The sequence below is a fragment of the Castanea sativa genome, chromosome 6 (genome assembly GCF_040712315.1).
Source record: "Castanea sativa cultivar Marrone di Chiusa Pesio chromosome 6, ASM4071231v1".
NCBI lineage: Eukaryota > Viridiplantae > Streptophyta > Magnoliopsida > Fagales > Fagaceae > Castanea > Castanea sativa.
In genome coordinates, this window is record NC_134018.1 from 57,637,851 (window position 1) to 57,661,145 (window position 23,295).

The following is a 23,295-nucleotide window of genomic DNA, read 5'->3' on the forward strand; positions in this document are numbered from 1 at the left end:
TAATTGGAGAAAAACCCCGTTTTGCACACCTAAAGAGATTTTTTTTTTTTTTGAGAAGGCGCCAAAGAGATTGATAATGGGCTAACTGCTTTGCCTAGACATGACTCACTATATGACCTTGACACTACTATATATAGTTAAAATATTATTGAGGATGCTTGATGAGAGATCAATGCCTTGGTTAGAAATTTCATATGAAAAGCGATAGATTCAACGAGTGTGATATGTACAACATATCCTTGTAGCTAATTGGGTTCATGATCAAATGATGGTAGGGAACAAAATATGCCTACTTGGTCTGAAGTTTCAGCTATAATTGTAGGTGTTTTTTTTTTTTTAGAAGCAATTGTAGGTAATTTTAGCAATGAAAATATTCACCATTTGTGTTATAATATATGTACTACATTTTTCAAAATCATTTAACGTAAAAGCTTATATAGCATTATCCGCGCATCGCGCGGACAACTTCCTAGTTATGACAAATTTTGCTCACCGTATCACTTTGTTTGGACATTGAGAACAAAATATAATTACTTTATTTTATTAAATTAAATTTATTTTGTATGAATTACGATATATCCATTTGTAAAATTTATATAATAAAATTGATAGTAAATTAATCTTTGTTCATGATATTCTTGAATCCATATATAACTACTTAAATATAAGTAAAATACATTTTATCATAATATACACCAACTATATAAAAATATGATCCTAACTCTTTTTATCTTAATTTTAAATCAAATAATTTAACTTTTAGTATTTAGAAGGAAATTTTTTTTTTAACTTTTAACTTTTTAATTTGTATTATAAAAATGGAAATGTTAATGGTACCGTAAGGTTTGTGTTAAGGATGTTTTATTTTGGGGTCAACTTAATAAAGAATTGATATAATAGATAAAATGATTGAAAATAGTACTGAAGTGGCAAATGAAATTCAAAAAATTTATTTTATTAACCCTACACCCTATAAAATTGGTCAAAATTTTTACTTTATTGACATAAAATTGCTTCAGCACCTTGCATACTCGTTAACACTACCTTTTATAAAAATAAACTTCTGTAAACAAATAATTACCTAAACAATGGACATAATGAAATGAAACAAATATAGTACCGCACCCTTGACCAAATGTACCTATACAATTATTATATACAAAACACCAAGAAATCTAGAACATTCGGAAAGGCAAAAGTCCCGAGTCCATACGCGGTATGTACGGACAGGGCTGGTTGGAGAGTAAAAGCAATAGACGCAGTGTCCGAAGTAAAAAAAGAATTTTGTTAATGTGTGGTTTTAGAACACATAATAATTAATTTTTTTTTGAGAATTGAAAATATATTGAAAATTTTTTCAATTTTTAAGAAAATGATTCTAAAAATAGATAGTTTAACGTATGCTCTAAGGTCACATATTAACCGAACCCTTAAAAAAATGCTCCAAAATTTAAGGCATATTTAAATCAATAAATAAAATAATATTTTTTTATCAAATAAAAAATAAACAAAAAGGGAAGAAAAATGCTACACATCATATTTTTTATCATGTTTTTCACAAAGTACAGTAGCACTACGTGTCAACTTGTCATAGAGCAATTTTAAACTGTCTCAATCTTTGTCAGAGAGCTCAGAGACTCAACTTCTAAACGAAGCTGAAGACTTAAGTCAATGGCGGCTTACGTCAGTGCTCCAGTGCACTGGACGATTGCGATTGTGACACGTAGCTCACTCCTGCTTCTTCTAATATAATTCCAGTTCAAACCAGACATAACACATAGCTCTTTATTACATGTTACTATATTTTGCTTACTATTGTTGTTGGGGTTCTTTGTTTCCTTTTTATAGTTTCTTTGCTTTAACGAAATTTGAAGTTTACGAGAGATGACAAGCATGACATATTCTGAAACTGGATTGGAATCAATACCGGTGGGATATAGATTCCACCCAACTGAAGAAGAATTGCTCGGCCACTATCTGAGGCTCAAAATGCAAGGCGGCAACGACTACGATGTCCGAGCCATTGGTGAAGTTAATATCTACAATTATGAGCCTTGGGATTTACCCGGTAATTATCTTACTGACCCAAGTGCCAAAAATTGATCTTTTTTACTTCAATTTCAAGAACTTGTTTTCAATCCATTCTGTTCTTGATAGTATTAGTTATTCAATTTTCAAGTTAAGAATTGGTCTTAATGTGTTTATTCTATTAGATTCTTAAATAAAATTCATCAAAGTTTGAGGTTTTGTAATGAATTAAAGGTCTTGTCTCTTGTGCATGGTTGTGCAGGGTTATCAAAGATCAAGTCAGATGACCAAGAATGGTTCTTCTTTTGTGCCCGGGAAATCAAGTACCCTAACAGTAACCGATCGAACAGGATGACCAAGAAAGGCTACTGGAAAATCACCTGTCAGGATAGGGACATCAAGGCTAGAGGAACCAAGAATGTGATTGGTACAAAGAAGACTTTGGTGTTCCATGAAGGTCGTGTTAAAAAAGGGTCCAGGACCCCTTGGGTTATATACCAGTATCAGCCAGTTACCTTTCATCCTCACGAGGTTAATCTTCATGTCATGCTCTTATCCATTTTTCACTAATTGCTGTCTCTCTTTGGATGAAGATTGATGCTGTTGAATTTATGCATTTGCATTAGGATTATGGTAGGAATACATTTTCTTGTTTTTATACACGTTTGATTGTGTTTGGACTATGCTGCAATTAATGTCATTGTACCTCTGGTCAATATCATTCATATTTTGCTAGCATCCATTCAGCCTCCATTTTTTTTTCTTTCAAATTTGATTGAGGCAGTCGGATCTGACCTTGAGTAATTGTGTCCTTGAATTGTGCTTTATGCATTAAATGAATCACGCCTTAATGTCTATCTATGAAAAATAATTGGTGAAGTTGTATTTTTACATCAGGCACTTGCTGATCACATTCATACACTTGCTTTTGCATAACTATTGTGCATTACCATGAAGTTCAACGCCTCTTGCTAAGATTTTCTCATTGAAACCAACTTACTTTGTTTCATCATTATTGTTTGCAAGAAGAAATTGCAAACTTTGTTTAAAGTATATTTCTACTACTTGATGCCTAATGTCATCCTCGACAGTCATTGACACGATTAGAAGAGTATAGCTTATATGCTTATGATGTTAATGTTTGAAATTTTTATTGTACTATTTTTTTTTTCCTGAAACTTCTGTTATTTACTACTACCAAGTGATATCGGTTCATTCTCCAACTTGTGCAGCAAGCTTTTGTCCTCTGCCGCTTATTTAAAAAACCAGATGTGAAGACTAATAAGGCTCCCTGTGATGATGGTGATGTAAGCAGGTATGCTGCTTCTGATTTTGAAGATCAGGTGCCAGGGCATACAATTCCAGAGGTAAGAAGGAGGAGCATGCCTTATGCTGAAATGATTTCATACTTCCAATATCAACTTCTTCATGTAAACCTTGGGAAGCATTTTTGGAACTGATGCCTTCTTGTTTATGATTTTACATTCACGAATTCAATCAGGAAGATGCAGACCTGGCATCACTCCTTCAATCTCCGCATCAGGATTACGACTTCGCTTCCTTATTGCAGTTAAAAGAATACAATCAGCCGGAACGTCCGTTTGGGGATCTCACATTTACTGGTGGCTTTAAACAGGATAACAACTTCGCTAATGAACAGGAAGAGATTCAGTATGTCAGTTCATTTATCAGCCATAATAAATTTGAAAAATTCAGGCAATTCAATGATTCCAGGGCACCAGAGTCATCGATAAAGATATACTATGATGGTGGACTAAGCAGTGGCTCGGACACTGACACAGCCGAAGCACTGGTAAATATATATACTCCAATACCTGCTATTGAAGGATATATCTTGTGAACCACAAATCTCTATAGCAGAATATTACTAGGAGCGTTGTAATAATATGAATCTCATATTACTACAATGTTTTATAATATTCTCCTATAGATCTTTGAGTCTTTGGGTAGAATGAAAATTTTGAACTCTGTTGATGTTTTGCACCTGTCAAGTGCCTATACTATGCCACATTTCTGGCAGTGTAGTCTTTCAGTACAACTTGTTTGGACCTTCTTGTTTAGGATGCTTGGAAATTTAAATTTCGTGTTCTTTTCTGTATGTTACAGCACCAGCAAATGCATATCATTGACAGTGGAACAGCATCCTTGTCTAACCATGGCCAATACAAAGGAAAAAGAAATGGTGTCGTTCTTGATGCTTTTTCTGTCGACTCAGCTGCAGATATCCGTCATGTGCTCAGCACTCAATCACAGGGTCAACGATCTCCTCCAAGCATAGGAACCTTGAAGCTTCAAAATCAACCAAGATCCCGCCACTCTGTTGAACAGAGAGCTGCTCCTAGAAGATTCCATCTGAAGAATCCCAGTCTTAAAGCAGAATCCATTGAAAAGGTGAGAAAATTGAGCTGCAACAGAACATGAATTGTTTATTGTCTCTACTGAGATTGTCTTAAATGGAAGAAAAAATTCAGGACGTATATGCTATTATGTTTTGACTCCATAGGATTTCTTTTTGCAGGCCAAAGATACTTCAAGACTCAGTATTACCACTAATCTGCCCCAGAAAGAAAAATCCATTATGGAATCTGAAAAAGAGCAGAAAATGGCTCAAGGCACCAATGCAGATAATAGTCCTAAGTTGAAAAAGGTTAGGTCAGCGGGCAGTGATCGGAAGGGTTCCCTCATTTTCCAAGAGACATCTCAAAAAGGCCATGAATTTACTCCGCGCTCGGTGTATTTTGTCAAAATACTCATAGGTATATTTTTATTTGTGGTCTTTATTCGGGAAATGCTGCTATATGGGAACTGGTGCTAGACTTCGTTAAAAAAAAAAAAAAAAAAAATCAGTCCATTTCATCCAAGTACTGCAATTCTTACGGGTAACGTTTTGCTACATTTCATTACAAGAAGACGTACTGTGCCCAGATGAATGCGTACATCTCATAGCATGTGTACGGTGCCACAGTGGTTCATTTTTCATTTTATAAATATGGCTTGATTGTAATAATGTCATATTATTACTTGAGGTTTGAGGATTTTGTGAACATTAATGTTGAATGTAAAATTTTATGAATGGTTTTTGTCATGATTGGATTTGCATTTACATATGTGGTTTGGAAATTATTGCTGCAATTTTTCACTTCGTGTTTGTGCTATATTGGTTTCTCAATCTAGTGGCCCAAAATCAGAACAGGGATATGCTATTGAACAGTAGAGACATTTGATTGACTTGGCAGTATTTTCTGCTTCATGATCATTTTTTTGATTCGCAATTGATGCCACATTCTACCTAAAGCTTCCATGGCCAGGATAAAGGCTTCAGCTGCTCCTACCCTTTCCAAATTTTTGTTAGCTAACAATCAGAAATTGGTCTCTGTGTGAGTCTTTCTTCCATTCCAAGATTTCATATGGTTCCCTACGCCTATAGTTTTCTATGGTTTGCCAACTTTGTAGGTGGTTGTGGGGTTCAGTCAGCGTGCTAAAAGTCTAAAACTCTCTCTCTCTCTCTCACACACACACATTTTGGTGACTGAATGAAGCTATTGACAACTCTCCTAGTGAAGGATTCAGCTATAAGATGCATCTATCTGTCACCTAACCAAAGCCTTCTAAACAAAGCGGTGCTCCTCCCTAACAAGGAAAATTCCAGGCTAGTTCTCCCTAAAATTGTGATTTCTGTTTCCCGCTTATCTACAATATATCTAATATCTTATATTTTAGCACATTAAAGCGCAAGCTAAGGGATTGTTCAATTTTGAAATAAAAATACTAAAATTATTACACATTATTTTGCAACAACAATGAATGTAATAGGCTTTAAGCCCCTGAATCTACCTCCCACCTTGGGCAATGGGGTTTGGCAGACACAAACCACACATTGTGTTAAGTATTTCATTTGGCCTCTGTCTTCATAACAATGCCCCTGTTTATGAAATACTGAGCTCCAGAGGTAGTATCACCCGTATGCACCATTTGCAATAACAAAATAGAATCTATAGGGCATGTCCTTAGTGACTCTGCATTTGCAACAAACTTCTAGGAAAAGATGACCATTCCACTTACTGCTTTTTGCTCTTGTTCTTTACATTGGGTTGGAGGGACTGGCTCAAATTTTATTGCACTAAATCTTTGCATGTTATGAAGACATAAGTATTTGGAATTTATGGTTACATAGGAATCTCTAACTCTTTCAAACATGAAATTGTCTACAAAAAGGAATGGAATTTTTTAAAATAACCATCAATTCTTCTACTAGGTTGAATTGTTCCTCTATTGCAGTTAAATGGGCTAAACCCACTCCTAGGTGGGTTGAGCTCAAAATCTATTGATCCTCATTTGGAATTCGGGTAAAATGCTTTCATGATCTTTGGGACATAAAACTAGCGTGCTGCCAGAATCGAGTGCATTGAAGGATGACCTTTTGCTTGCTCTGAACCTAGGCCTATCCTCCCTACACATTGATGCTAAATGCATTGTTACCAAGTGAGCAACCAATTGAATTTGATGTTAAATGCATTGTTAATATACCTAGAAATGACCAAGCCAAAAGTCTCTTGATGGAACCTAAATTTCTTCACTGTAGGAAACTATTGAAAATGATCCCAAACAAAACCAAATTGAGCATGTTTTATCGGGAAGCCAAGCAACGTACACACTCGTTTCTTTATTCTGTATGATAGCCTGTGGTGGGAACTTGCCAAAATTATGGAAGTGTATGTATATATTTTTGTCATCTCAAAAACAAAAAGATGGGGTGAGAGAGGCTCGAACTCTCGACCTCAGGATAACTCGATATAGCTATGAGACCTACGCGCTAGCCAACTGCGCCACCACCCCGCGTTGTTTCAACGTGTATCGTTTGTTTTTTTATATTAATGCCTTTAGATAAGCAAACGCCGAACAATACAACTCATGGGTGTCACGTAGTTTCGGACTAACGCATACATTTATAAGAGTGGATTAAGGCCAAATCTAGAATTGGGAGACCAAATTAAAAAAAAAAAAAAAAGGACATTGTTTGTAATTGTTACATCAAGGCCATACGTGTAATAGAGGAAATAAATTTTTTAAAGGTCCTCCATCTAATTTCATTAAATAAAAAAAAAAATCCCCAAATGCAAAGAAAACTTGTAGCATGTAAAAATTTTTAGAGGGCTATATGAGTCACCACTCCAAGCTTCGTCCTGACAAGAAGAAAATTTATCATACTTATTATAAACTCGTACTAACTGCATAAAGATAGATTGATACAGGTTTAATACAAATCAATCTTTATTTCTCAAAAAAAAAAATACAAATCAATCTACAATATTATCTTCCTAAATATCAATTACATAAACATCAATTTCATGTGTATATATTATATGTGGGGAGTAAAAAGACCCTGATGGAGATATGAGCCTTTGGGCCATGCTAAAGAAGGCCGACCTGCTCTTGAGTTTAGAACTTGTTAGTACTACGGGTCGGCCCATACGCCGAGGATCCAGCCGAGGGTGAATTTCTCTTCGGACGGACACCGGAGAATCTGGGACTTCATGATAAACGTTAGGCAATGACATGGTTAAAACCAGTGGATAAAAGGGGTAAACCCTTGAATGTCTTGGAAGCACCGATGTAAGAGAAGTACCAAGGATAAAGGCTGTCACCTCCACATTAAAAACCCTGCACCTACCACCCTGGCCGCATTAATGGGGAAATGACACCTGAACAGTGGAAGGGAAACTTCTGGTTACTATTCAAAGGCACTGAGAAAAGAAATATCTAGGCTAAAGGGGAGTTTGGGGCAACACGTGTACAAAGCATCAAAAAGAAGAGTATTTAAGGAGCAACTTTGAACAAAAAGGGGGATCCCTTCTTTGTAACCTAAAGGAAAGAGAAAAAGAGAGAGAGAGAAATAATATAAGAACAGTTCTCGGCTTACGTCCGAGCAGGTTGACTTACAGTATTCCTTGTTGTTTTCAAGTGTTTATAATCTTTGGCTTGTCATTTAATCCTCAAACACTTCTAACATGGGTTTCAAGCCCACACTTTACAAATTACATTGTTTAAGGCTCATTGGGCCTGAGCCCGTAACTGTTCTTGGGGCCAGGTGCAATTGTGCACTTACATTATATATAAGTACTTAATTTTTTGTTGCTCTAAGGTTTCTTATAAGTTTCTTATAAGTTACTGATCTTAAGAATCAAACAGAAACTTGGTTAAGTGAAGTCCTCGGACCACAAACCTTGTGGAAATTGATGTCTTGTCATTTGTTAAACAGAACCTTAGTTATGCCGGGTCTTCGGGCCTCCTACTTTGGGGAAATTAACATTTGAAGTTACTGATCTTAAGAATCAAACAGAAACTTGGTTAAGTGCAGTCCTCGGACCACAAACCTTGTGGAAATTGATGTCTTGTCATTTGTTAAACAGAACCTTAGTTATGCCGGGTCTTCGGGCCTCCTACTTTGGGGAAATTAACATTTGAAGTTACTGATCTTAAGAATCAAACAGAAACTTGGTGAAGTGCAGTCCTCGGACCACAAACCTCGTGGAAATTGATGTCTTGTCATTTGTTAAACAGAACCTTAGTTGTGCCGGGTCCTTGGACCACCTACTTTGGACAAAATTGACATATAAGCTTATTAATCTTAAGAACTAATGGGAAATTGTTTAAGTCTTGTCCTCGGATCACAAACTTGATTAAAGTTAATTGGTTATTGCGCCTGGAAATTAGTGCCTTACTGGTTATTAATTCGGATCTTAAGTTTTATATCTTTAAGTGTTAAGTAAATTTGTGTAAGGAATGGTCCTCGGACCTTACATCTTACTAAGAACGGTGCTATACATTACAAGGGTTTGATCGTTGTATGAGGTCTCTTCTTCTTTTTAATCAAGGCATTGTTTAAGTACCTCAAACATGTCACCTTCTGTTAAGTCTTTAATAACATGCGCATGATTATGTGAAAGTTATGATTGTGCAATCCTGGAGTTAGATTTGTTTACTCTGAGAAACCTTTGCTATGTATTAATGGGAAATTTTTGCGATAAGTATAAAAAGAATAAAGTAATAACAGATGCAACACGAGTGAAAATCAAATAAAGTTGTTCTTCATTAATCATTTGGACATGCATTACATATAAAGGCTGAACATGGAGAAAGAGAAGCCCTAAGCTAGGTCCTAAGCTTTTGGAGGAGGATCTTGCTGAAAAGTGCTGGTTCCCTCCGTCTCTTTCAACTCCAGCTCAAAGGAAGTCAGGACTTGCTTTCCTTTGTCTACTGTCTTCGTTGGAAGGACGCTGAGTTCCACTGTCTGGCTCAAATCCTTCTCTGCATCCCCTCCTCCTTCCTTCTCTTTGTTGGAACCTGAAGGTTCTGTAGGATCTGGAATCGAGTGTGGACTATCGAAGGCAGTAGGGGAGAGCTCTCGGGGGTAGGAGTAGCGAGCGGGAGCCTCTTCAATCTCCTATATCTCCGAGGAGGAAGCCAAACGTTCTCGGACTTCCTCTTGAGATCCGAGGACGAGGAACTCCAGCCCACGTTTAGGGCTTCCCCCAGGACTTTCCGCAGGTACTCCGCACAAAGCCGCGAAGGCCTCCGTCAGCTGCTCCTCGGTGGTTGCTACCCCTTCCTCGTAGCTCCGCTGGGCAGCGATCTGGAGAGAGCGTTGGAACGAGCCGGCTTCTTCTTTCATTAGCGCAAGCTCCTTTTCCAAATCCTAGCGTTCCCTTGGGCTCGGGAGAGCTCGTCATCTTTTCGCGAAGGAGTTTGCGCTGCCCTTCTCTCCACCGGGTCTTCATGGTCTTCAAATTAGACTCCACCCCATTCTTTTCTCTCTTCAGATCGGCCACCTCCGCGACAAGCTTCTCGTTCTTAGCGAGTTTGTGCCCAAGGACTTCTCGGTCCATCCCTGATCTCCAGCTCAATTCTGGCCTTCTTCCGAGTGTCTTCTATGAACTTCTCGGCTACGAAGACCTCCTGAATGGCCTGTAACAAAATATGAGGGAGTTAGGAATAGTAAAAAACTTATGAATATTGTTAGAAGTGGAATATTCCTAAAAAGGAGGAAACTTACGGCGCTAGGTCCCTTTTCAAAGAAAGGAATAGTTGTGGCGGCTCATTTTTTCCAAGGTCTCCATATCCTTGGGCGGCGAGAAGAGGCGCTCCAACACTTCGGCCAAGTGGTGGGCATGGCCTTGTTGAACCGCCCTTATACTGGATTGGCAGGAGATGGGAGCACCGTCCAATCTTAAGTCAGGGGACCAGGTGACCGGTGCTCGGCGAACTTCGGCCTCATCCCTGATCTCCCCACTCTCAACTTAGTGGTCCCTACCCTTGCCTTTGTCCAGGCCGCGCGAACCGTTGGGGGTTGTTGTCGTGGTTTTTGGGGTCCTTGCCTTCGATCGTCCCCTCGAGGATCCCCTTTTCTCTTCTTCTTGGGATCCTCGGCTGGAAGTTTTGGCTCGAGTGGAGGAGGGGGAGGTGGCAAAGATGGGGGAACTTGGGACGCCCCCGTCTTCTTTCCGGCGACCTTTGCACCTCTCTTGGTTAGGAGATCCTGCATCCTATCCATATCTTCCTCGGATCCGTCTTCTGGTCGGGCAACTATGAACCCTGCAATTCCAGAGGCCTCGGTGGCTTCTTCCTCCTCGTCAGAAAGTACGACGAACTGAGTCCCTTGAGGTCTTTCGGTGTCTTCGAGTTGGAATTGATCTATCTCGTCGTCTAGCGTATGCGAAGAAGACACCTGCTCTTACGGAACATGCAGCTCACGAGAATGCACGGCGGGGGGTTGCCCGATGGGCTGTCCGTATAAAACGGTGTCGGGGGGCGTCAGGGAGATCGTGGTCGTCCAAAAAATGGGGCCGGGCTACGTTTATCTTCCTTCGCCTTCGGTCACCAGCTACTATGGCGTTTTCTATCTCCTGGAAGTCCGAGGAGATGGGAGTGTATCCTAGGATCAGATGAGCCGCTCTGAGTTGTAGGTCCTCGCTGACAAACACCTCGGAGCGCAGTACCCGGTTAAGATTTGCAACGTTGCAGTGGCTTAAGCGTGGGCGCACGTGTCGCTTATCTGCAAAGGAAGACACCAAATCAGACTAATATGGTCAGATTCATACAATACATGATGAACCTAAATAAACGTGAATGCATGTAAATGTGTATTTTTGTCAATATTAGAGGAGTTTGTGCGGGGGAAGGAAGGCTAATCCTAAGGTGTCGCACCTGGATCTCCCCACTCAGCGGCGGTAGGCCGTCGTGCCAGGTTCCCGAGAGACGATGAGTGTAGTCATCCTTCATGCCTTTGTTGGATTTGGGCAGACAGGAGATTAGCCTAACGACACTGGAGCGAGACTTAATGTAATAACCTACTTTGGAAAGTTTATGGGACTCGTACAGAAAGACAACATCGTGCCAGGTGAGGTTTAAACCCATCTGCTCGTTTAGAGCATCGACACTACCCAAAACTCTAAAAACGTTTGGGAGGCATTGATCGGGGCACAAACGGTGGTTGCGAAGGTACTCCCTAGTTACAGGCCTCATTGAGAGGGTCATCCCACCCTCTATAAAGGCTATCATTGGGATGATAACCTCTCCCTCCTTTCTAGAACCGGCCACGGCTTCTGTCGGGCGGTATTTCAAACCTACATCGCCGGGAATGTGATACTTGGCTCTAAAGCCTTCCATTCCAGCGGCGGTATCAACTAGACACTTAAATCTACCCATCAGAAAAGAACGAAAGGCTAAACTCTAAAGGGGAGAATGTTTACAAGGATAGCCGAGGACTATATCCGAGGAGAAAAGGTTAAAGAGAGAGAGAGTAAGAACTTACAAAGATAAAGGTGTGCAAATTTTCACGGTTTTCTGCAGGTAAAGTATGATTGCTGATGTTTTGATGGGATTAGCCCCTAGGAAATTAAATGAAGGCGCAGGTTCCCGAAGCGTCACGATGTGCGGAAAAGCGGCCTCGAAATTATGTTTATCCCGCCCAAATTTTCGTGGAGTAACGAGGACCGTTGGATACCCATCTCACCGTTGAACGTGGAAGACAAAGTGTGGCTTACAGTCATAAATGCGCGCGTTTTTGAAAATAAAACCGCCAGATGGCATCTTCTGGGACGCGAAACGATTTATGCACGTGTAATCACTCACAAAGTGTGTAAAGTGGGTTCTCGTCAGATCAAAACCCTATTTTTCTCCTCGGACGTTGAAAATTAGTGTTTTGAGGGGCTATTGTGGGGAGTAAAAAGACCCTGATGGAGATATGGGCCTTTGGGCCGTGCTAAAGAAGGCCGACCTGCTCTTGAGTTTAGAACTTGTTAGTACTACGGGTCGGCCCATACGCCGAGGATCCGAGGATCCAGCCGAGGGTGAATTTCTCTTCGGACGGACACCGGAGAATCTGGGACTTCATGATAAACGTTAGGCAATGACATGGTTAAAACCAGTGGATAAAAGGGGTAAACCCTTGAATGTCCTGGAAGCACCGATGTAAGAGAAGCACCAAGGATAAAGGCTGTCACCTCCACATTAAAGATCCTGCACCTACCACCCTGACCGCATTAATGGGGAAATGACACCTGAACAGTGGAAGGGAAACTTCTGGTTACTATTCAAAGGCACTGAGAAAAGAAATATCTAGGCTAAGGGGGAGTTTGGGGCAACACGTGTACAAAGCATCAAAAAGAAGAGTATTTAAGGAGCAACTTAGAACAGAAAGGGGGATCCCTTCTTTGTAACCTAAAGGAAAGAGAAAAAGAGAGAGAGAGAAATAATATAAGAACAGTTCTCGGCTTACGTCCGAGCAGGTTGACTTACAGTATTCCTTGTTGTTTTCAAGTGTTTATAATCTTTGGCTTGTCATTTAATCCTCAAACACTTCTAACCTGGGTTTCAAGCCCACACTCTACAAATTACATTGTTTAAGGCTCATTGGGCCTGAGCCCGTAACTGTTCTTGGGGCCAGGTGCAATTGTGCACTTACATTATATATAAGTACTTAATTTTTTGTTGCTCTAAGGTTTCTTATAAGTTTTGAAAGCCCATATTTTTTGGTATCGTACGTCATTCTACTATGCATGCATATTTTTTAATTTGGTTTTATAATAAACTTGATGGCCTCTACCTAGTAATTCATACGTCAACCATCTATTCTCCACTTGTGCTGACTAGCTTTATTTCTCTTCTCCTTAATTTGACTTGAAAATAGATATATGCACGAAAGTTTGTAGCCACTCGATCCTTGACCATCGTAAGAAGATCATAGGATTGTTTTTAGAGGGAAGGAGTGGATTATGTGATTAGGCTTAGGTTCACATAAGAAAGTCCTTCATAGTTAATCTTTACTATTCTGAATACAATTTTATAATGAACTCAATGTGAGACATGTATAGGATACTAAATTTTATATAGTTTATATAATAAACTAACCGTACATTTTATATAGTTTATAAATTTGTTGTACAAATAATATACTTTGCAAATAATTAAATTTGTGGTACAAGTAAAATACTTTGCTTGCAAACTAAGGATGGTCTTGTGCCTTTATTAGGATTAGGCTTGTCATCTTAAACATGTAGATAGGATTAGGTTAGTCATCTTAAACATGTAGATAAGAATATTTGTGATCTAATTACACGCAAAGTTTTCTTTTCAGAGCAAGCAAAATTGATTTTCGTCGCTAAATGTTATAATTTTTTTTCATTATTAGCGACGAAAATTGATTTTCATCGCTAAAGTTGTACTTTTAGCGACGAAAAATATTTTCTCACTAATTTTCGTCGCTAAAAATACATTTTGTTGTAGTGATGTTTTATAATTTGAGAAGTATTACATTTACAATATTTTCACAACAAAATTCCTAACTAGTTGATAAGTTATTATTGGTTTCAATTTGGATCCACCACTAGAATTACTTTTTGCCCACTAGAAATGACCAATAACAACGTAACACTTAAATATTTGTTGTGAGAATGTTATGAACATAACATTTCTTTTATAATTTTTTTAAATGATTTAAAATTGATTTATACTCTTTAGAATGACCTTAAATTAATATGAATAAGACATCAACTGTTTCAACTATCTTTATGATATGGCAGAAAATTTCAGATGCTAAAATTAGTTGAAAGTAACTTATTTTTTATATCACCATCCTTGCCACGTCTCCATCCTCGGCCCTAGCCTCCCACAGTCTACACACCATCTCTCTCTATCTACGAACAATGAAGGGGACACTACAACAAAATATATTTTCAGTGAGGAAAAAATACGTCACTAAAAGTTCAGTTTTTCGTCACTAAAAGTTCAGTTTTTCGTCACTAAGAACCTTTAGCAACGAAATCGGACTTTTAGCGACGAAACTCATTTCGCCGCTAAAACCCCGTCGCTAAAAGTTCTAGCGACAAAAAAATTTGTCAATAAAAGTCTGATTTTTTTAAAAAAGAAAAAACTTTTAGCGACAGAAACGTTTCGTCGCTAAATGTTTTCCTTGCTAAAAACACTATTCAGTGACGAAAATATTTCGTCATTAAAAACACTTCAGTTTATTAAATCATATTTAGTAACGAACAATTTCGTCACTAAAACTATTTTTGAGTACATATAGTGACGAAAAAATTTGTCGCTAAAATTATTTTTAAGAAAATCTAGGCACATATAGCGATGAAAATTTTCACCACTAAAACTATTTCTTACAAAATTTTGCTACATTTCGCGGTGAAATATTTCGTCACTAAAACAATTTTTTGTTGCTATATTTGTGATAAAAAAATTTGTCACTAAAACTTATTTTTTGTTTTTATTTTTTTTTCATAACTTTGATATTAACCTGTAACCTGTCATTACATTATTAAAACCTTAAATTTGAATAACACATTTATTTCAACAACACATTTATAAAAAAAGACCTATACATTCCACAAGTAATAAATGAAAGAAATATTCAATTCAAACTCCTTCCATACAATACTTGTTTGCAACACATACAATAACTAAAGATGTTTTATAACAATACAAAAAAGTGTAGCATAATATAATTAGAACTAACGGAAAATGTCCTTATATGTCTTCAAGTAATGCCAAAAGTAAATCTCCTAAAAGCTACCAATAAGAAAACTGCACAAATATAAAAATAATACTACATTAAAATCATAAAGTAAAAACATTAACTATGTTATAAGAAACATTTCTAACAATGCATTAAGAGTAGCCACACCAATGAATTAAAATCACAACTCCTAATGTATAAGTTGTAGAAAGCAAATATAGATTTTCAAGTGTAATATAATACAATTAGTTTCAAATAATGCATAAAAAAAGTAGTCACACCATGTAGTGCGAGTCAATTGCTAAAATAAAGTACTAACCAATAAGTGTTTTAACTTGAAGATGAACCATCCCCATAGGTAAGAGTGTCATCATAACATTTGCTCCCCAAAAGTTAAGAATATTCTTTTGGACCTCTTCTTGCTTAACTCGTGTCTCTTGCTCCTTAACTCGCTCCTCTTGGTTCCTAGCTCTTGTCTCTTTGAGCTCAATTATCTCATTTTCTCATTTTCTAGCCGTTGGATATACTCCACTGAGAAACTAGATGAGGCGGTAGTTACTAGAGAAGAGAAAGGTCTCATGCTAAGTCCTTTTACAATACCGGACTTCTTCTTAAAAACCAAGTTTGAGATCTCCTCTTGTGTAAGGGGAATTGCTTTAGGATCTTGACAATGATCCTTTTGCACTTTGAGAATATTTTCCTATCATTTGAAAGAGAGAAAAAAACAAACAATCATAACATTAATATTACATATGTTATAGCTTTACAAACATGATAGGGATGGAATGATACACATACATATGTCGCTTCATCCTTATGATGTATCCACATATTTGTATTTGGATTAAAATGAACATCTTTGAAGATTTTTGCCAATTCAGGAATTTGACCGCCTTTATTATTTGTCTGATTAATTAACATTCGAGTGTTAGATAGATATTGTTAATTAATCACAACATGTAATATATTGAGGTTTAAGAAAATGAAAAAAAAATGCACCTCCTCATCAACCCTAACAACAAGTGCCTTTGTCCCACATCTATATTTGCCTGAAGTTTTCTTTCTATTTTTAGAGTTCTTTCTTGATTTTTCCTAATAAAGAACATTCAAGATATTTATTAAATCATGAATAAAATAGTATACATTTACTTCATCTAAGTATTAAACTAATCATTTGACAACATAATATAGTAAACATTGGATAATAATAATATACGCATAAATAATTTACCAGCCAATCCTTATTGGTCTATTTCCCATCAATGAGTCCAGTCCACTGCTCAAGTGTGGCATTCTTTGGCGGGTGGCTTTTTGCATAGTCAACACCATGAGATTGTACGAGCTTTTTATAAGTTTGATGCAACTTGTTGGAGCTGCAACTCAATAATCTTCTACATTTTGTATTTAATACTTTCGTTACCAAGTTAGAATCTCCTTGTAGCTCAAACTGGTCCTGTAAAATGAAGTATATATGTAATATAAAAATATTATTATATGAATTTAATATGCTAAGTGACAACAAAGACAAGTTAGACGTTATCAATGTAAATTTACCGCTATCTTTTGAAGCACCACATCTCTAGTAGCAACATCAACACTTTTCCAATTTTTCACGTTGTAATTAGACAAATTACTTCGCACTTGTATGCCAATTTGATTTACAAGCTTGCACGCATTCTTCCCAACAGGAGCATCATACTCTGCAACTATACGTATTGGCAGCTTGCCACTTTTTTTCTACAAGTGCCCGTACTGCTATACTACGTGTTGTTCCACGGGTATTTCTGCTAGCAGATCCTATTTAAAAATTATCAATATTAAATTAAGTGAAGTATAATCTCAATAGTAAAGACAGTGTGCTGTCGTAATTAAGTATGTTCTATGTAATTACCAGTCGTGCTAGTTAATGTGTCGGTAGCCTGCGCCTCTGCACTAGAAGAACTTTGGGCGAGAGGATTTGCTTTAGGAAGTGTTTCTGTAGATTGGACCACCAGAATAGATGTCTCACCTCACGAGCGTGTAACCATCCTGGTGCCATCTGTAACTAACAAACATACATATAATGGAACAACAACGTTATTACAAATAATGGAACAACAAAGTTATTATCATCTATTGTACCCTATGAAACATCTATTGTACCTTATGGTTTATAGAATTAAATGACTCATCATTGTCATTGTCATCGTCACCAATAGGTGGTACATAATTATCATCTAGCATAACACTAGCTCTACTTCTTTTCCCTTTTGTACAATCGGACTGAGCAGAATTCTTTAAAGAAGTTGAGATGTGCTTCAATCCCAAAGCATCAATTCTCTCTTGGTTTTGCCTCATTCTATCCAATCTTGTCATCTCATATCTTGGTATATTATGAGTTTATTTGGCCTTTTTGAACATTTTTTGAAATTATGTATTGACATGAAAGATAAGTACAATTACTACTAACTTAACATCATAGTCTACACCATTATCCATATCAAGCAATTCATAAGTGCAAAATATGAACACAATTGCTACTAACTCAACACAACAAATGACCACATCAATATCCATACCAAGTTCAAGATAAGTACAAAAAATCTTAATAACAATTACTACTAACTTTACATATCATAGTCTACACCATTATCCATATCAAACAATTCACAAGTGCTAAATTTGAACACAATTGCTAATAATTCAACACAACAAATGACCACATCAATATCCATATCAAGTTTAAGATAAGCACAAAACTTTAAAACAATTGCTACTTAGACAAACATAAAACTTTAAGACAAGCACATAACATTTAAAGCAATTATTATGAACTCTACATATCATAATCCATATCAAGATCAACGTCCGGTATGTCATGCTCTTCATTTTGATTAGCATTTCCTGAAGTTCCACCTTCAAGAACAACCTCAGTTTCAACATCACCCATACAATACTCAATAATATTGTCCTCAACATTGACAGAGACAGCATCAACAATCGCTTTTTGTTGAAATGTGTCACTATCTTCTGTGTTATTATTGGATTCTCCACTCCGGACTTCTAGAACATCAAACACTCCCCTATGGTGGATGCATTGCACAATTTTGCAAGGGTCACGCAATTTAGTATCTTGAAGGTAGAAAACTTGTTTCACTTCACTAGGAAGTATAAAATGGTCATTTTGATATCACCGACTTGTAACATCAATGCTCGTGCAGTGTGCATCGGTTCTTATCGTTCTCCTTCGATTATTGGTACCAGTATTGTACCATTTGCACTGGAACAAAACAACTTTATGGCGAAACATAGACTCTAATTCCCAAATTTTGCACACATGACCATAGAAGTCGTGCATTTCTCCCTCATGGTCCCCTTCGGTACATACACTACTGTTTTGGGTTACACGCTAATCTAGGTCCCTTGTATAAAACTTTACACTATTGATCATACAAACTGTGTACTTCTTCACATGTTACTTAGGACCATTTGCTAATGACCATAACTGTTTAGTAGCGTCTGATAACTCATTAACTTTCAATCTATTCATCTATAATGACATACAACAAGTGATATTAATTAGTAATAAGCAATGACGAATAAATTTAAATGTTTAAATTTATTAGTGTGTGATTAATTTTCAAATTTCTTACACGTCCTTTGAACCACTTGGGAAACTCTTATCGTTGGATTTGAGTTATGGCTTCTCCAGTAGGATTATGCAATATGCTTTTGTGTTCGCTATTAAAAATAAGGTGATTTATTTTTAGCTAAGCATTGTAGATAATATTCAAAACTTGATCAAACAATATATGCATATGAAATCACATACTTTAAATAAGGCTCTAGCTCAGGATTATTGTACAACAAGTACCAATGAGCAGTATCAAGTAATGCACGAGACAAGTTGCCATCATTTCGCCTATCACCTGTAGGTCGGGCAATCTATGAAAAAAGTATCAATCCTTCACTATATTCACCAACATCTTCATTTCTTTCTCTTAGATTATGCACAGTTTCGATCCCATTAATATACAAAGACCAGTTGTTAATACATTCTTTAAGAATGCAAGCCTCTGCAATCGAACCTTCTGGTCGAGCTCGGTTGGAAACGTATCTTTTCAATTTTTCAAGGTACCTACAAGGAAAAAATACACACAGTTTGTGATTTTATACCACGTGGGAAAGATGCAATTAATGAATGCATCAAAAGATCTAATTACCTTTCAATTGGATACATTCACCGATATTGTACTGGACCTCCTAGAATTGCTTCTCGAGGCAAGTGAACAGCAAAGTGGACCATAACATCAAAGAATATTGGAGGAAAGAACCTCTCAAGCTTGCATATTATAAGAATTATAAGTTCTTCTAGTTTCTCTAATTCACTCTGCTTTAGGGTCCTTGAGCATAAGTCTTGGAAAAATTTCCCAACTCAAACAATTCAATACTAATGTCTTTATCTGCAAATCCTTGCAACTCAATTGGAAGAATTCGTTGTAGTAGCACATGACAGTCGTGGCTTTTCAAACCAGATAATCTACCATTTTTGCATTTACTGACCTTGATATGTTGGCTACATAGCCATCTGGATACTTGACTGATTTCAAAAGGCCATAAAAACCATCCCTTTCATTAGGGCTTAATGAAAAGAAAGCCCAAGGCTTGTCATATGATCCATCAGGACGTTGTGTCAAATGTAACATGTGCCTGAAGTTCATATTTTGCAAGTCTATCCGTGCCTTGTCAATGCCCTTGTTTTTCCCCTCAATGCCCAACAAAGTATCGTAAGTACTCTCGCTAATGTTCTTCTCCACATGCATAACATCAATGTTGTGCTTAAGCTTCTTATTTTTCCAGTATGGAAGCTTGTACAAAATACTCACATTTGACCAATTTGGCTCCCCAATGAGTTGTCTCTTCTTAATACTTGGATACTTTCCTAAAATTATATTTTGTATTCTATCTAGTTGCTTTTGTATCTTTCCCACTGCTAACTCTAAAGATTTCTTCCGTTTTTCCGATAAACCATTATGCAACCGACTTTGTCTCCAACGATATTCCATAGGCAAATAAGCTCGATGCTTAATAAATCCAATTTTACTTTCCAAAACTTCTAAATATGGTTCATCGTTGCAAGTGTAACAAGAATGATCACCCTTTATCCTCCACCCAAACACGTTATCAAATCCAAGATAGTCATGTATTGTCCACAACAAAGTTGCACGCATCTGAAAATGCTCTTTACTATAAGCATCATAAGTTTCTACACCTTCTTCCCATAACTCTTTCAACTCGTCAACCAATGGTTTCAAGTAAATATCAATCTCATTTCCCGATTGATGGGGACTAAGAATAAGTAAGGACAACATAAAAAATGGCTCCTTCATAACCAGCCAAGGCAGTAGGTTATAGGGGATAAGTATGATAGGTCACATACTAAAGTTATTGTTCATATTCCCAAAAGGGTTAAATCCATCTGTAGCCAACTCCAACCTTACATTACGAGGTTCGAGGTCAAAATCAGGATGTTGCAAATCAAACTCCTTCCACTCGTCACTTTCAGCCGGATGCCTCATTATCCCATCATCCACACGTTTGTCTATATACCATCTCATGTCTTAGCTCTTTGACCTGACATGTACAATCCTCTCAGTCTCAGTGTCAATAGGAAGTAATGCAATACCTTATGAGGAATCTTCTTACCTTGGGCATGTGTATCTTTGTACCTAGGCGCTTCACACACCGGACATTTATTAAAGTTTTCATTTTCCTTCCAAAATAGTGCACAATTATTTTTGCATGCATCTATATGCTCGTATGATTTGCCCAAGTCACATAACATCTTCTTTGCTTCATAAGTTGGCCTTGGAACCAAGTTACCTTTTGGTAAAACCGTTGTTAGTAATTCTAGCATCATATCAAGTTTTTTATTACTCAAGTTGGTCATTACCTTGACACTCAATATCTCAATACCAAACTTCAAGATACTATAATCAATGCAACTCGAATACAACTCACGCTTTGCATCTTCCTCAAATTTGTCAAAATTACGCACTTCCTTATCTTCGGTTGCATTTCTTGGTTCCCCTCTAATTCGGTCACCTACCAAGGCATTCAAATCATCCATATGATCATCATCCGACCTTTCATTATCATTTATTATTTATTCCTTTTTTTACTATATATATATATATATAAATAGATTATTAACTTTACATATTCATCTTTGTTGGTTTTAACATCTGTATATATATATATATATATATATTTTTTTTTTTTCAATTTTTCTATAATTTTTTTTTATATTCACTTATTTTTTAAATATTTACATTTTCTTCAACCTTTCTTCTTTCGTTACATTTTCATCTCCTCACTACCCTCTACTTTAATTTTGTTATTCATCTTTCCATTCGTCTTCCTTCATTTGTCTCTTCTTATCTCTTCCCTTTTACTGTAAATTTGTCACTCTTTTCCATTATTTACATAGTTTTCTCTCTCTCTCTCTCTCTCTCTCTCTCTCTCTCTCTCTCTCTCAATATTTTGTTAGATTTTTATTTTTTATTGTATCTCCGCTTTAGGTTGATAAATTTTTGTGTTTTTAAACTCTAATTTAGGTTAATACGATTTAGTTTTGTGTTTTAAGTTATTATTATTATTATTATTATTATTATTATTATTATTATTATTATTATTATTATGCTCTTTGTTTATATATTACTAAAAGCTGAAGCGTGGCATTTATTACTGTTGAGCTCCTGTTGTGCCGCCTGATCGCCACATCATTCGCCACATAATTATTTATTATTATTTATTCATATTTTTTATCAATATATATATAAATAAATTATTGACTTTACATATTCATCTTTGTCAGTTTTAACATCTATATATATTTCTTTTTTATTTCTAATTTTCCTATAATTTTTTTTACATTTACTTATTTTTAAATATTTACACTTTTTTTCAACATTTCTTCTTCCCTTACCTTTTCATCTCCCCACTACCCTCCACTTTAATATTGCTATTCATTTTTCCCTTCATCTTCCTTTATTTGTCTCTTCTTATCCCTTCCCTCTTTCTACAAATTTGTCACTCTTTTTCATTCCTTGCATAATTTTCTCTCACAAAAAGACCCTCTCTCTCTCTCTCTCTCTCTCTCTCTCTCAATGTTTTGGTGGATTTTTATTTTTTGGGTCATGCTAACGAATGCTCTTAGGGTATTGGTTAACAATCAATTTTAGAAAAAATTTTAACACCACTTTTATGGGAAATAAAAAAAGTTGTCAAAATATTAATTGCTTTATTTCTTTTGCCCATAAAAACTTTCTTTAAATGAATTATTAACCAATGGCCTAAGGGCATTCGTTAGCATTTCCCATATTGTTTATTGCATCTCCGCTATAGGTTGATATTTTGTGTTTTTAAGAACTCTAATTTAGGTTGATACGATTTAGTTTTGTGTTTTAAGTTAGTATTATTATTCTCTTTTTTTGTTAAATTTTATCCAATTACATTATAAAAAATTAAAGATAGTAGATAAAAATAAAATAGTATTCCATTGCATAGCATAATTTGTATAATTTAGTGTTTATTGTTATATCTTTTAATTTTTCTCATTTTTTTCTTCTCTTCTATTTTACTCAATATTGAAATTCAACCACATCCTCCTTATTATTAAATTATTTATATTTTCTCTCTCTTTTTGTTTTAAAAAATAAAAAATGCAATATTTTACTTAAATTCAAATAAAAGAAAATTGTGCTCATCAAATTGTACTCATTTTTTTTTTTTACATTTACACTTTCTCCAACATTTCTCCTTCTCTTTACCTTTTCACCCCCCCCCCCAACATTCTACCTTGATATTACTCTTCCTCTTTCCTTTTATCATCCTTATTTTGTTTCTTTTTATTATCATCCTCTTAGTATAAATTTGTCATTCACTCTTCCATTCTTTACATAATTTTCTCTTACAAAAAATGGTTATTTCCCACTCTTTCTCCCTCACTTTTTTGGTGGATTTTTATTTTTATTTTTCTTGCATCTCTATTTTAGCTTAATAAAGTTTTGTGTTCTTTAGAACTCTATTTTGGTTGATGGGATTTAGCTTTGTGTTTTAAGTTTTTTTTATTTTTTTATTTTTTTATGACTTTGATTGCTAAATATTATCATATTCCATTATAAATAATTAAAAATAGTATATAAGAATGTACTATTATTATATTGCATAGAATTATT

General features: G+C 36.1%; 2 protein-coding genes, 1 long non-coding RNA gene and 1 other non-coding gene across 5 annotated transcripts in view; 2 read left to right on the forward strand and 2 right to left on the reverse strand.

The window, feature by feature from the left end:
* LOC142640355 (uncharacterized) overlaps positions 1-5,151 on the forward strand; it is a 37,389-nt gene extending 32,238 nt beyond the window's left edge. Inside the window, exon 2 of the long non-coding RNA XR_012845186.1 lies at positions 5,076-5,151. This is a non-coding gene — a long non-coding RNA (uncharacterized LOC142640355). The remainder of the gene's footprint in view (positions 1-5,075) is intronic.
* LOC142640353 (NAC domain-containing protein 69-like) lies at positions 1,754-5,151 on the forward strand. 2 transcript variants are annotated; one of them, XM_075814415.1, is made up of 6 exons: positions 1,754-2,068; positions 2,291-2,559; positions 3,261-3,395; positions 3,512-3,841; positions 4,156-4,440; positions 4,568-5,151. In XM_075814415.1, the coding sequence occupies exons 1-6, from the start codon at positions 1,885-1,887 to the stop codon at positions 4,862-4,864; spliced, it is 1,500 nt and encodes a 499-aa protein (XP_075670530.1). In that variant the 5' UTR covers positions 1,754-1,884; the 3' UTR covers positions 4,865-5,151. The 2 variants fall into 2 exon arrangements, with proteins under 2 accessions (XP_075670530.1, XP_075670531.1); XM_075814416.1 differs by having other exon boundaries at positions 3,530-3,841.
* A 1,647-nt stretch (positions 5,152-6,798) lies between these two features.
* On the reverse strand, positions 6,799-6,885 carry TRNAM-CAU (transfer RNA methionine (anticodon CAU)). The gene is given in 2 exon segments: positions 6,799-6,834; positions 6,848-6,885. It is a non-coding gene; the product is annotated as a tRNA-Met (tRNA).
* An 11,006-nt stretch (positions 6,886-17,891) lies between these two features.
* Positions 17,892-20,673, reverse strand: LOC142640260 (uncharacterized). The gene is made up of 6 exons (XM_075814333.1): positions 20,552-20,673; positions 19,619-20,404; positions 19,300-19,458; positions 19,070-19,193; positions 18,888-19,000; positions 17,892-18,138 (listed from the first exon to the last, which is right to left on the reverse strand). Exons 1-6 carry the CDS (start codon positions 20,671-20,673, stop codon positions 17,892-17,894), a joined length of 1,551 nt encoding a protein of 516 aa, XP_075670448.1.
* Positions 20,674-23,295: the final 2,622 nt, after the last annotated feature.

What these genes read in the sequence shown, in the direction of transcription:
- LOC142640353 (XM_075814415.1), top strand. Translation starts at nt 1,885, where the DNA reads ATGACAAGCATGACATATTCTGAAACTGGATTGGAATCAATACCGGTG. An exon ending in TTACCTTTCATCCTCACGAG is followed by an intron (nt 2,560 to 3,260) that starts GTTAATCTTCAT and finishes CAACTTGTGCAG; the next exon opens with CAAGCTTTTGTCCTCTGCCG. An exon ending in CTGACACAGCCGAAGCACTG is followed by an intron (nt 3,842 to 4,155) that starts GTAAATATATAT and finishes TGTATGTTACAG; the next exon opens with CACCAGCAAATGCATATCAT.
- LOC142640260 (XM_075814333.1), bottom strand. Translation starts at nt 20,673, where the DNA reads ATGAGATGGTATATAGACAAACGTGTGGATGATGGGATAATGAGGCAT. An exon ending in CTCGAACCTCGTAATGTAAG is followed by an intron (nt 20,405 to 20,551) that starts GTTGGAGTTGGC and finishes ACTTATTCTTAG; the next exon opens with TCCCCATCAATCGGGAAATG. An exon ending in ATATTAATGGGATCGAAACT is followed by an intron (nt 19,001 to 19,069) that starts GTGCATAATCTA and finishes CTTTTTTCATAG; the next exon opens with ATTGCCCGACCTACAGGTGA.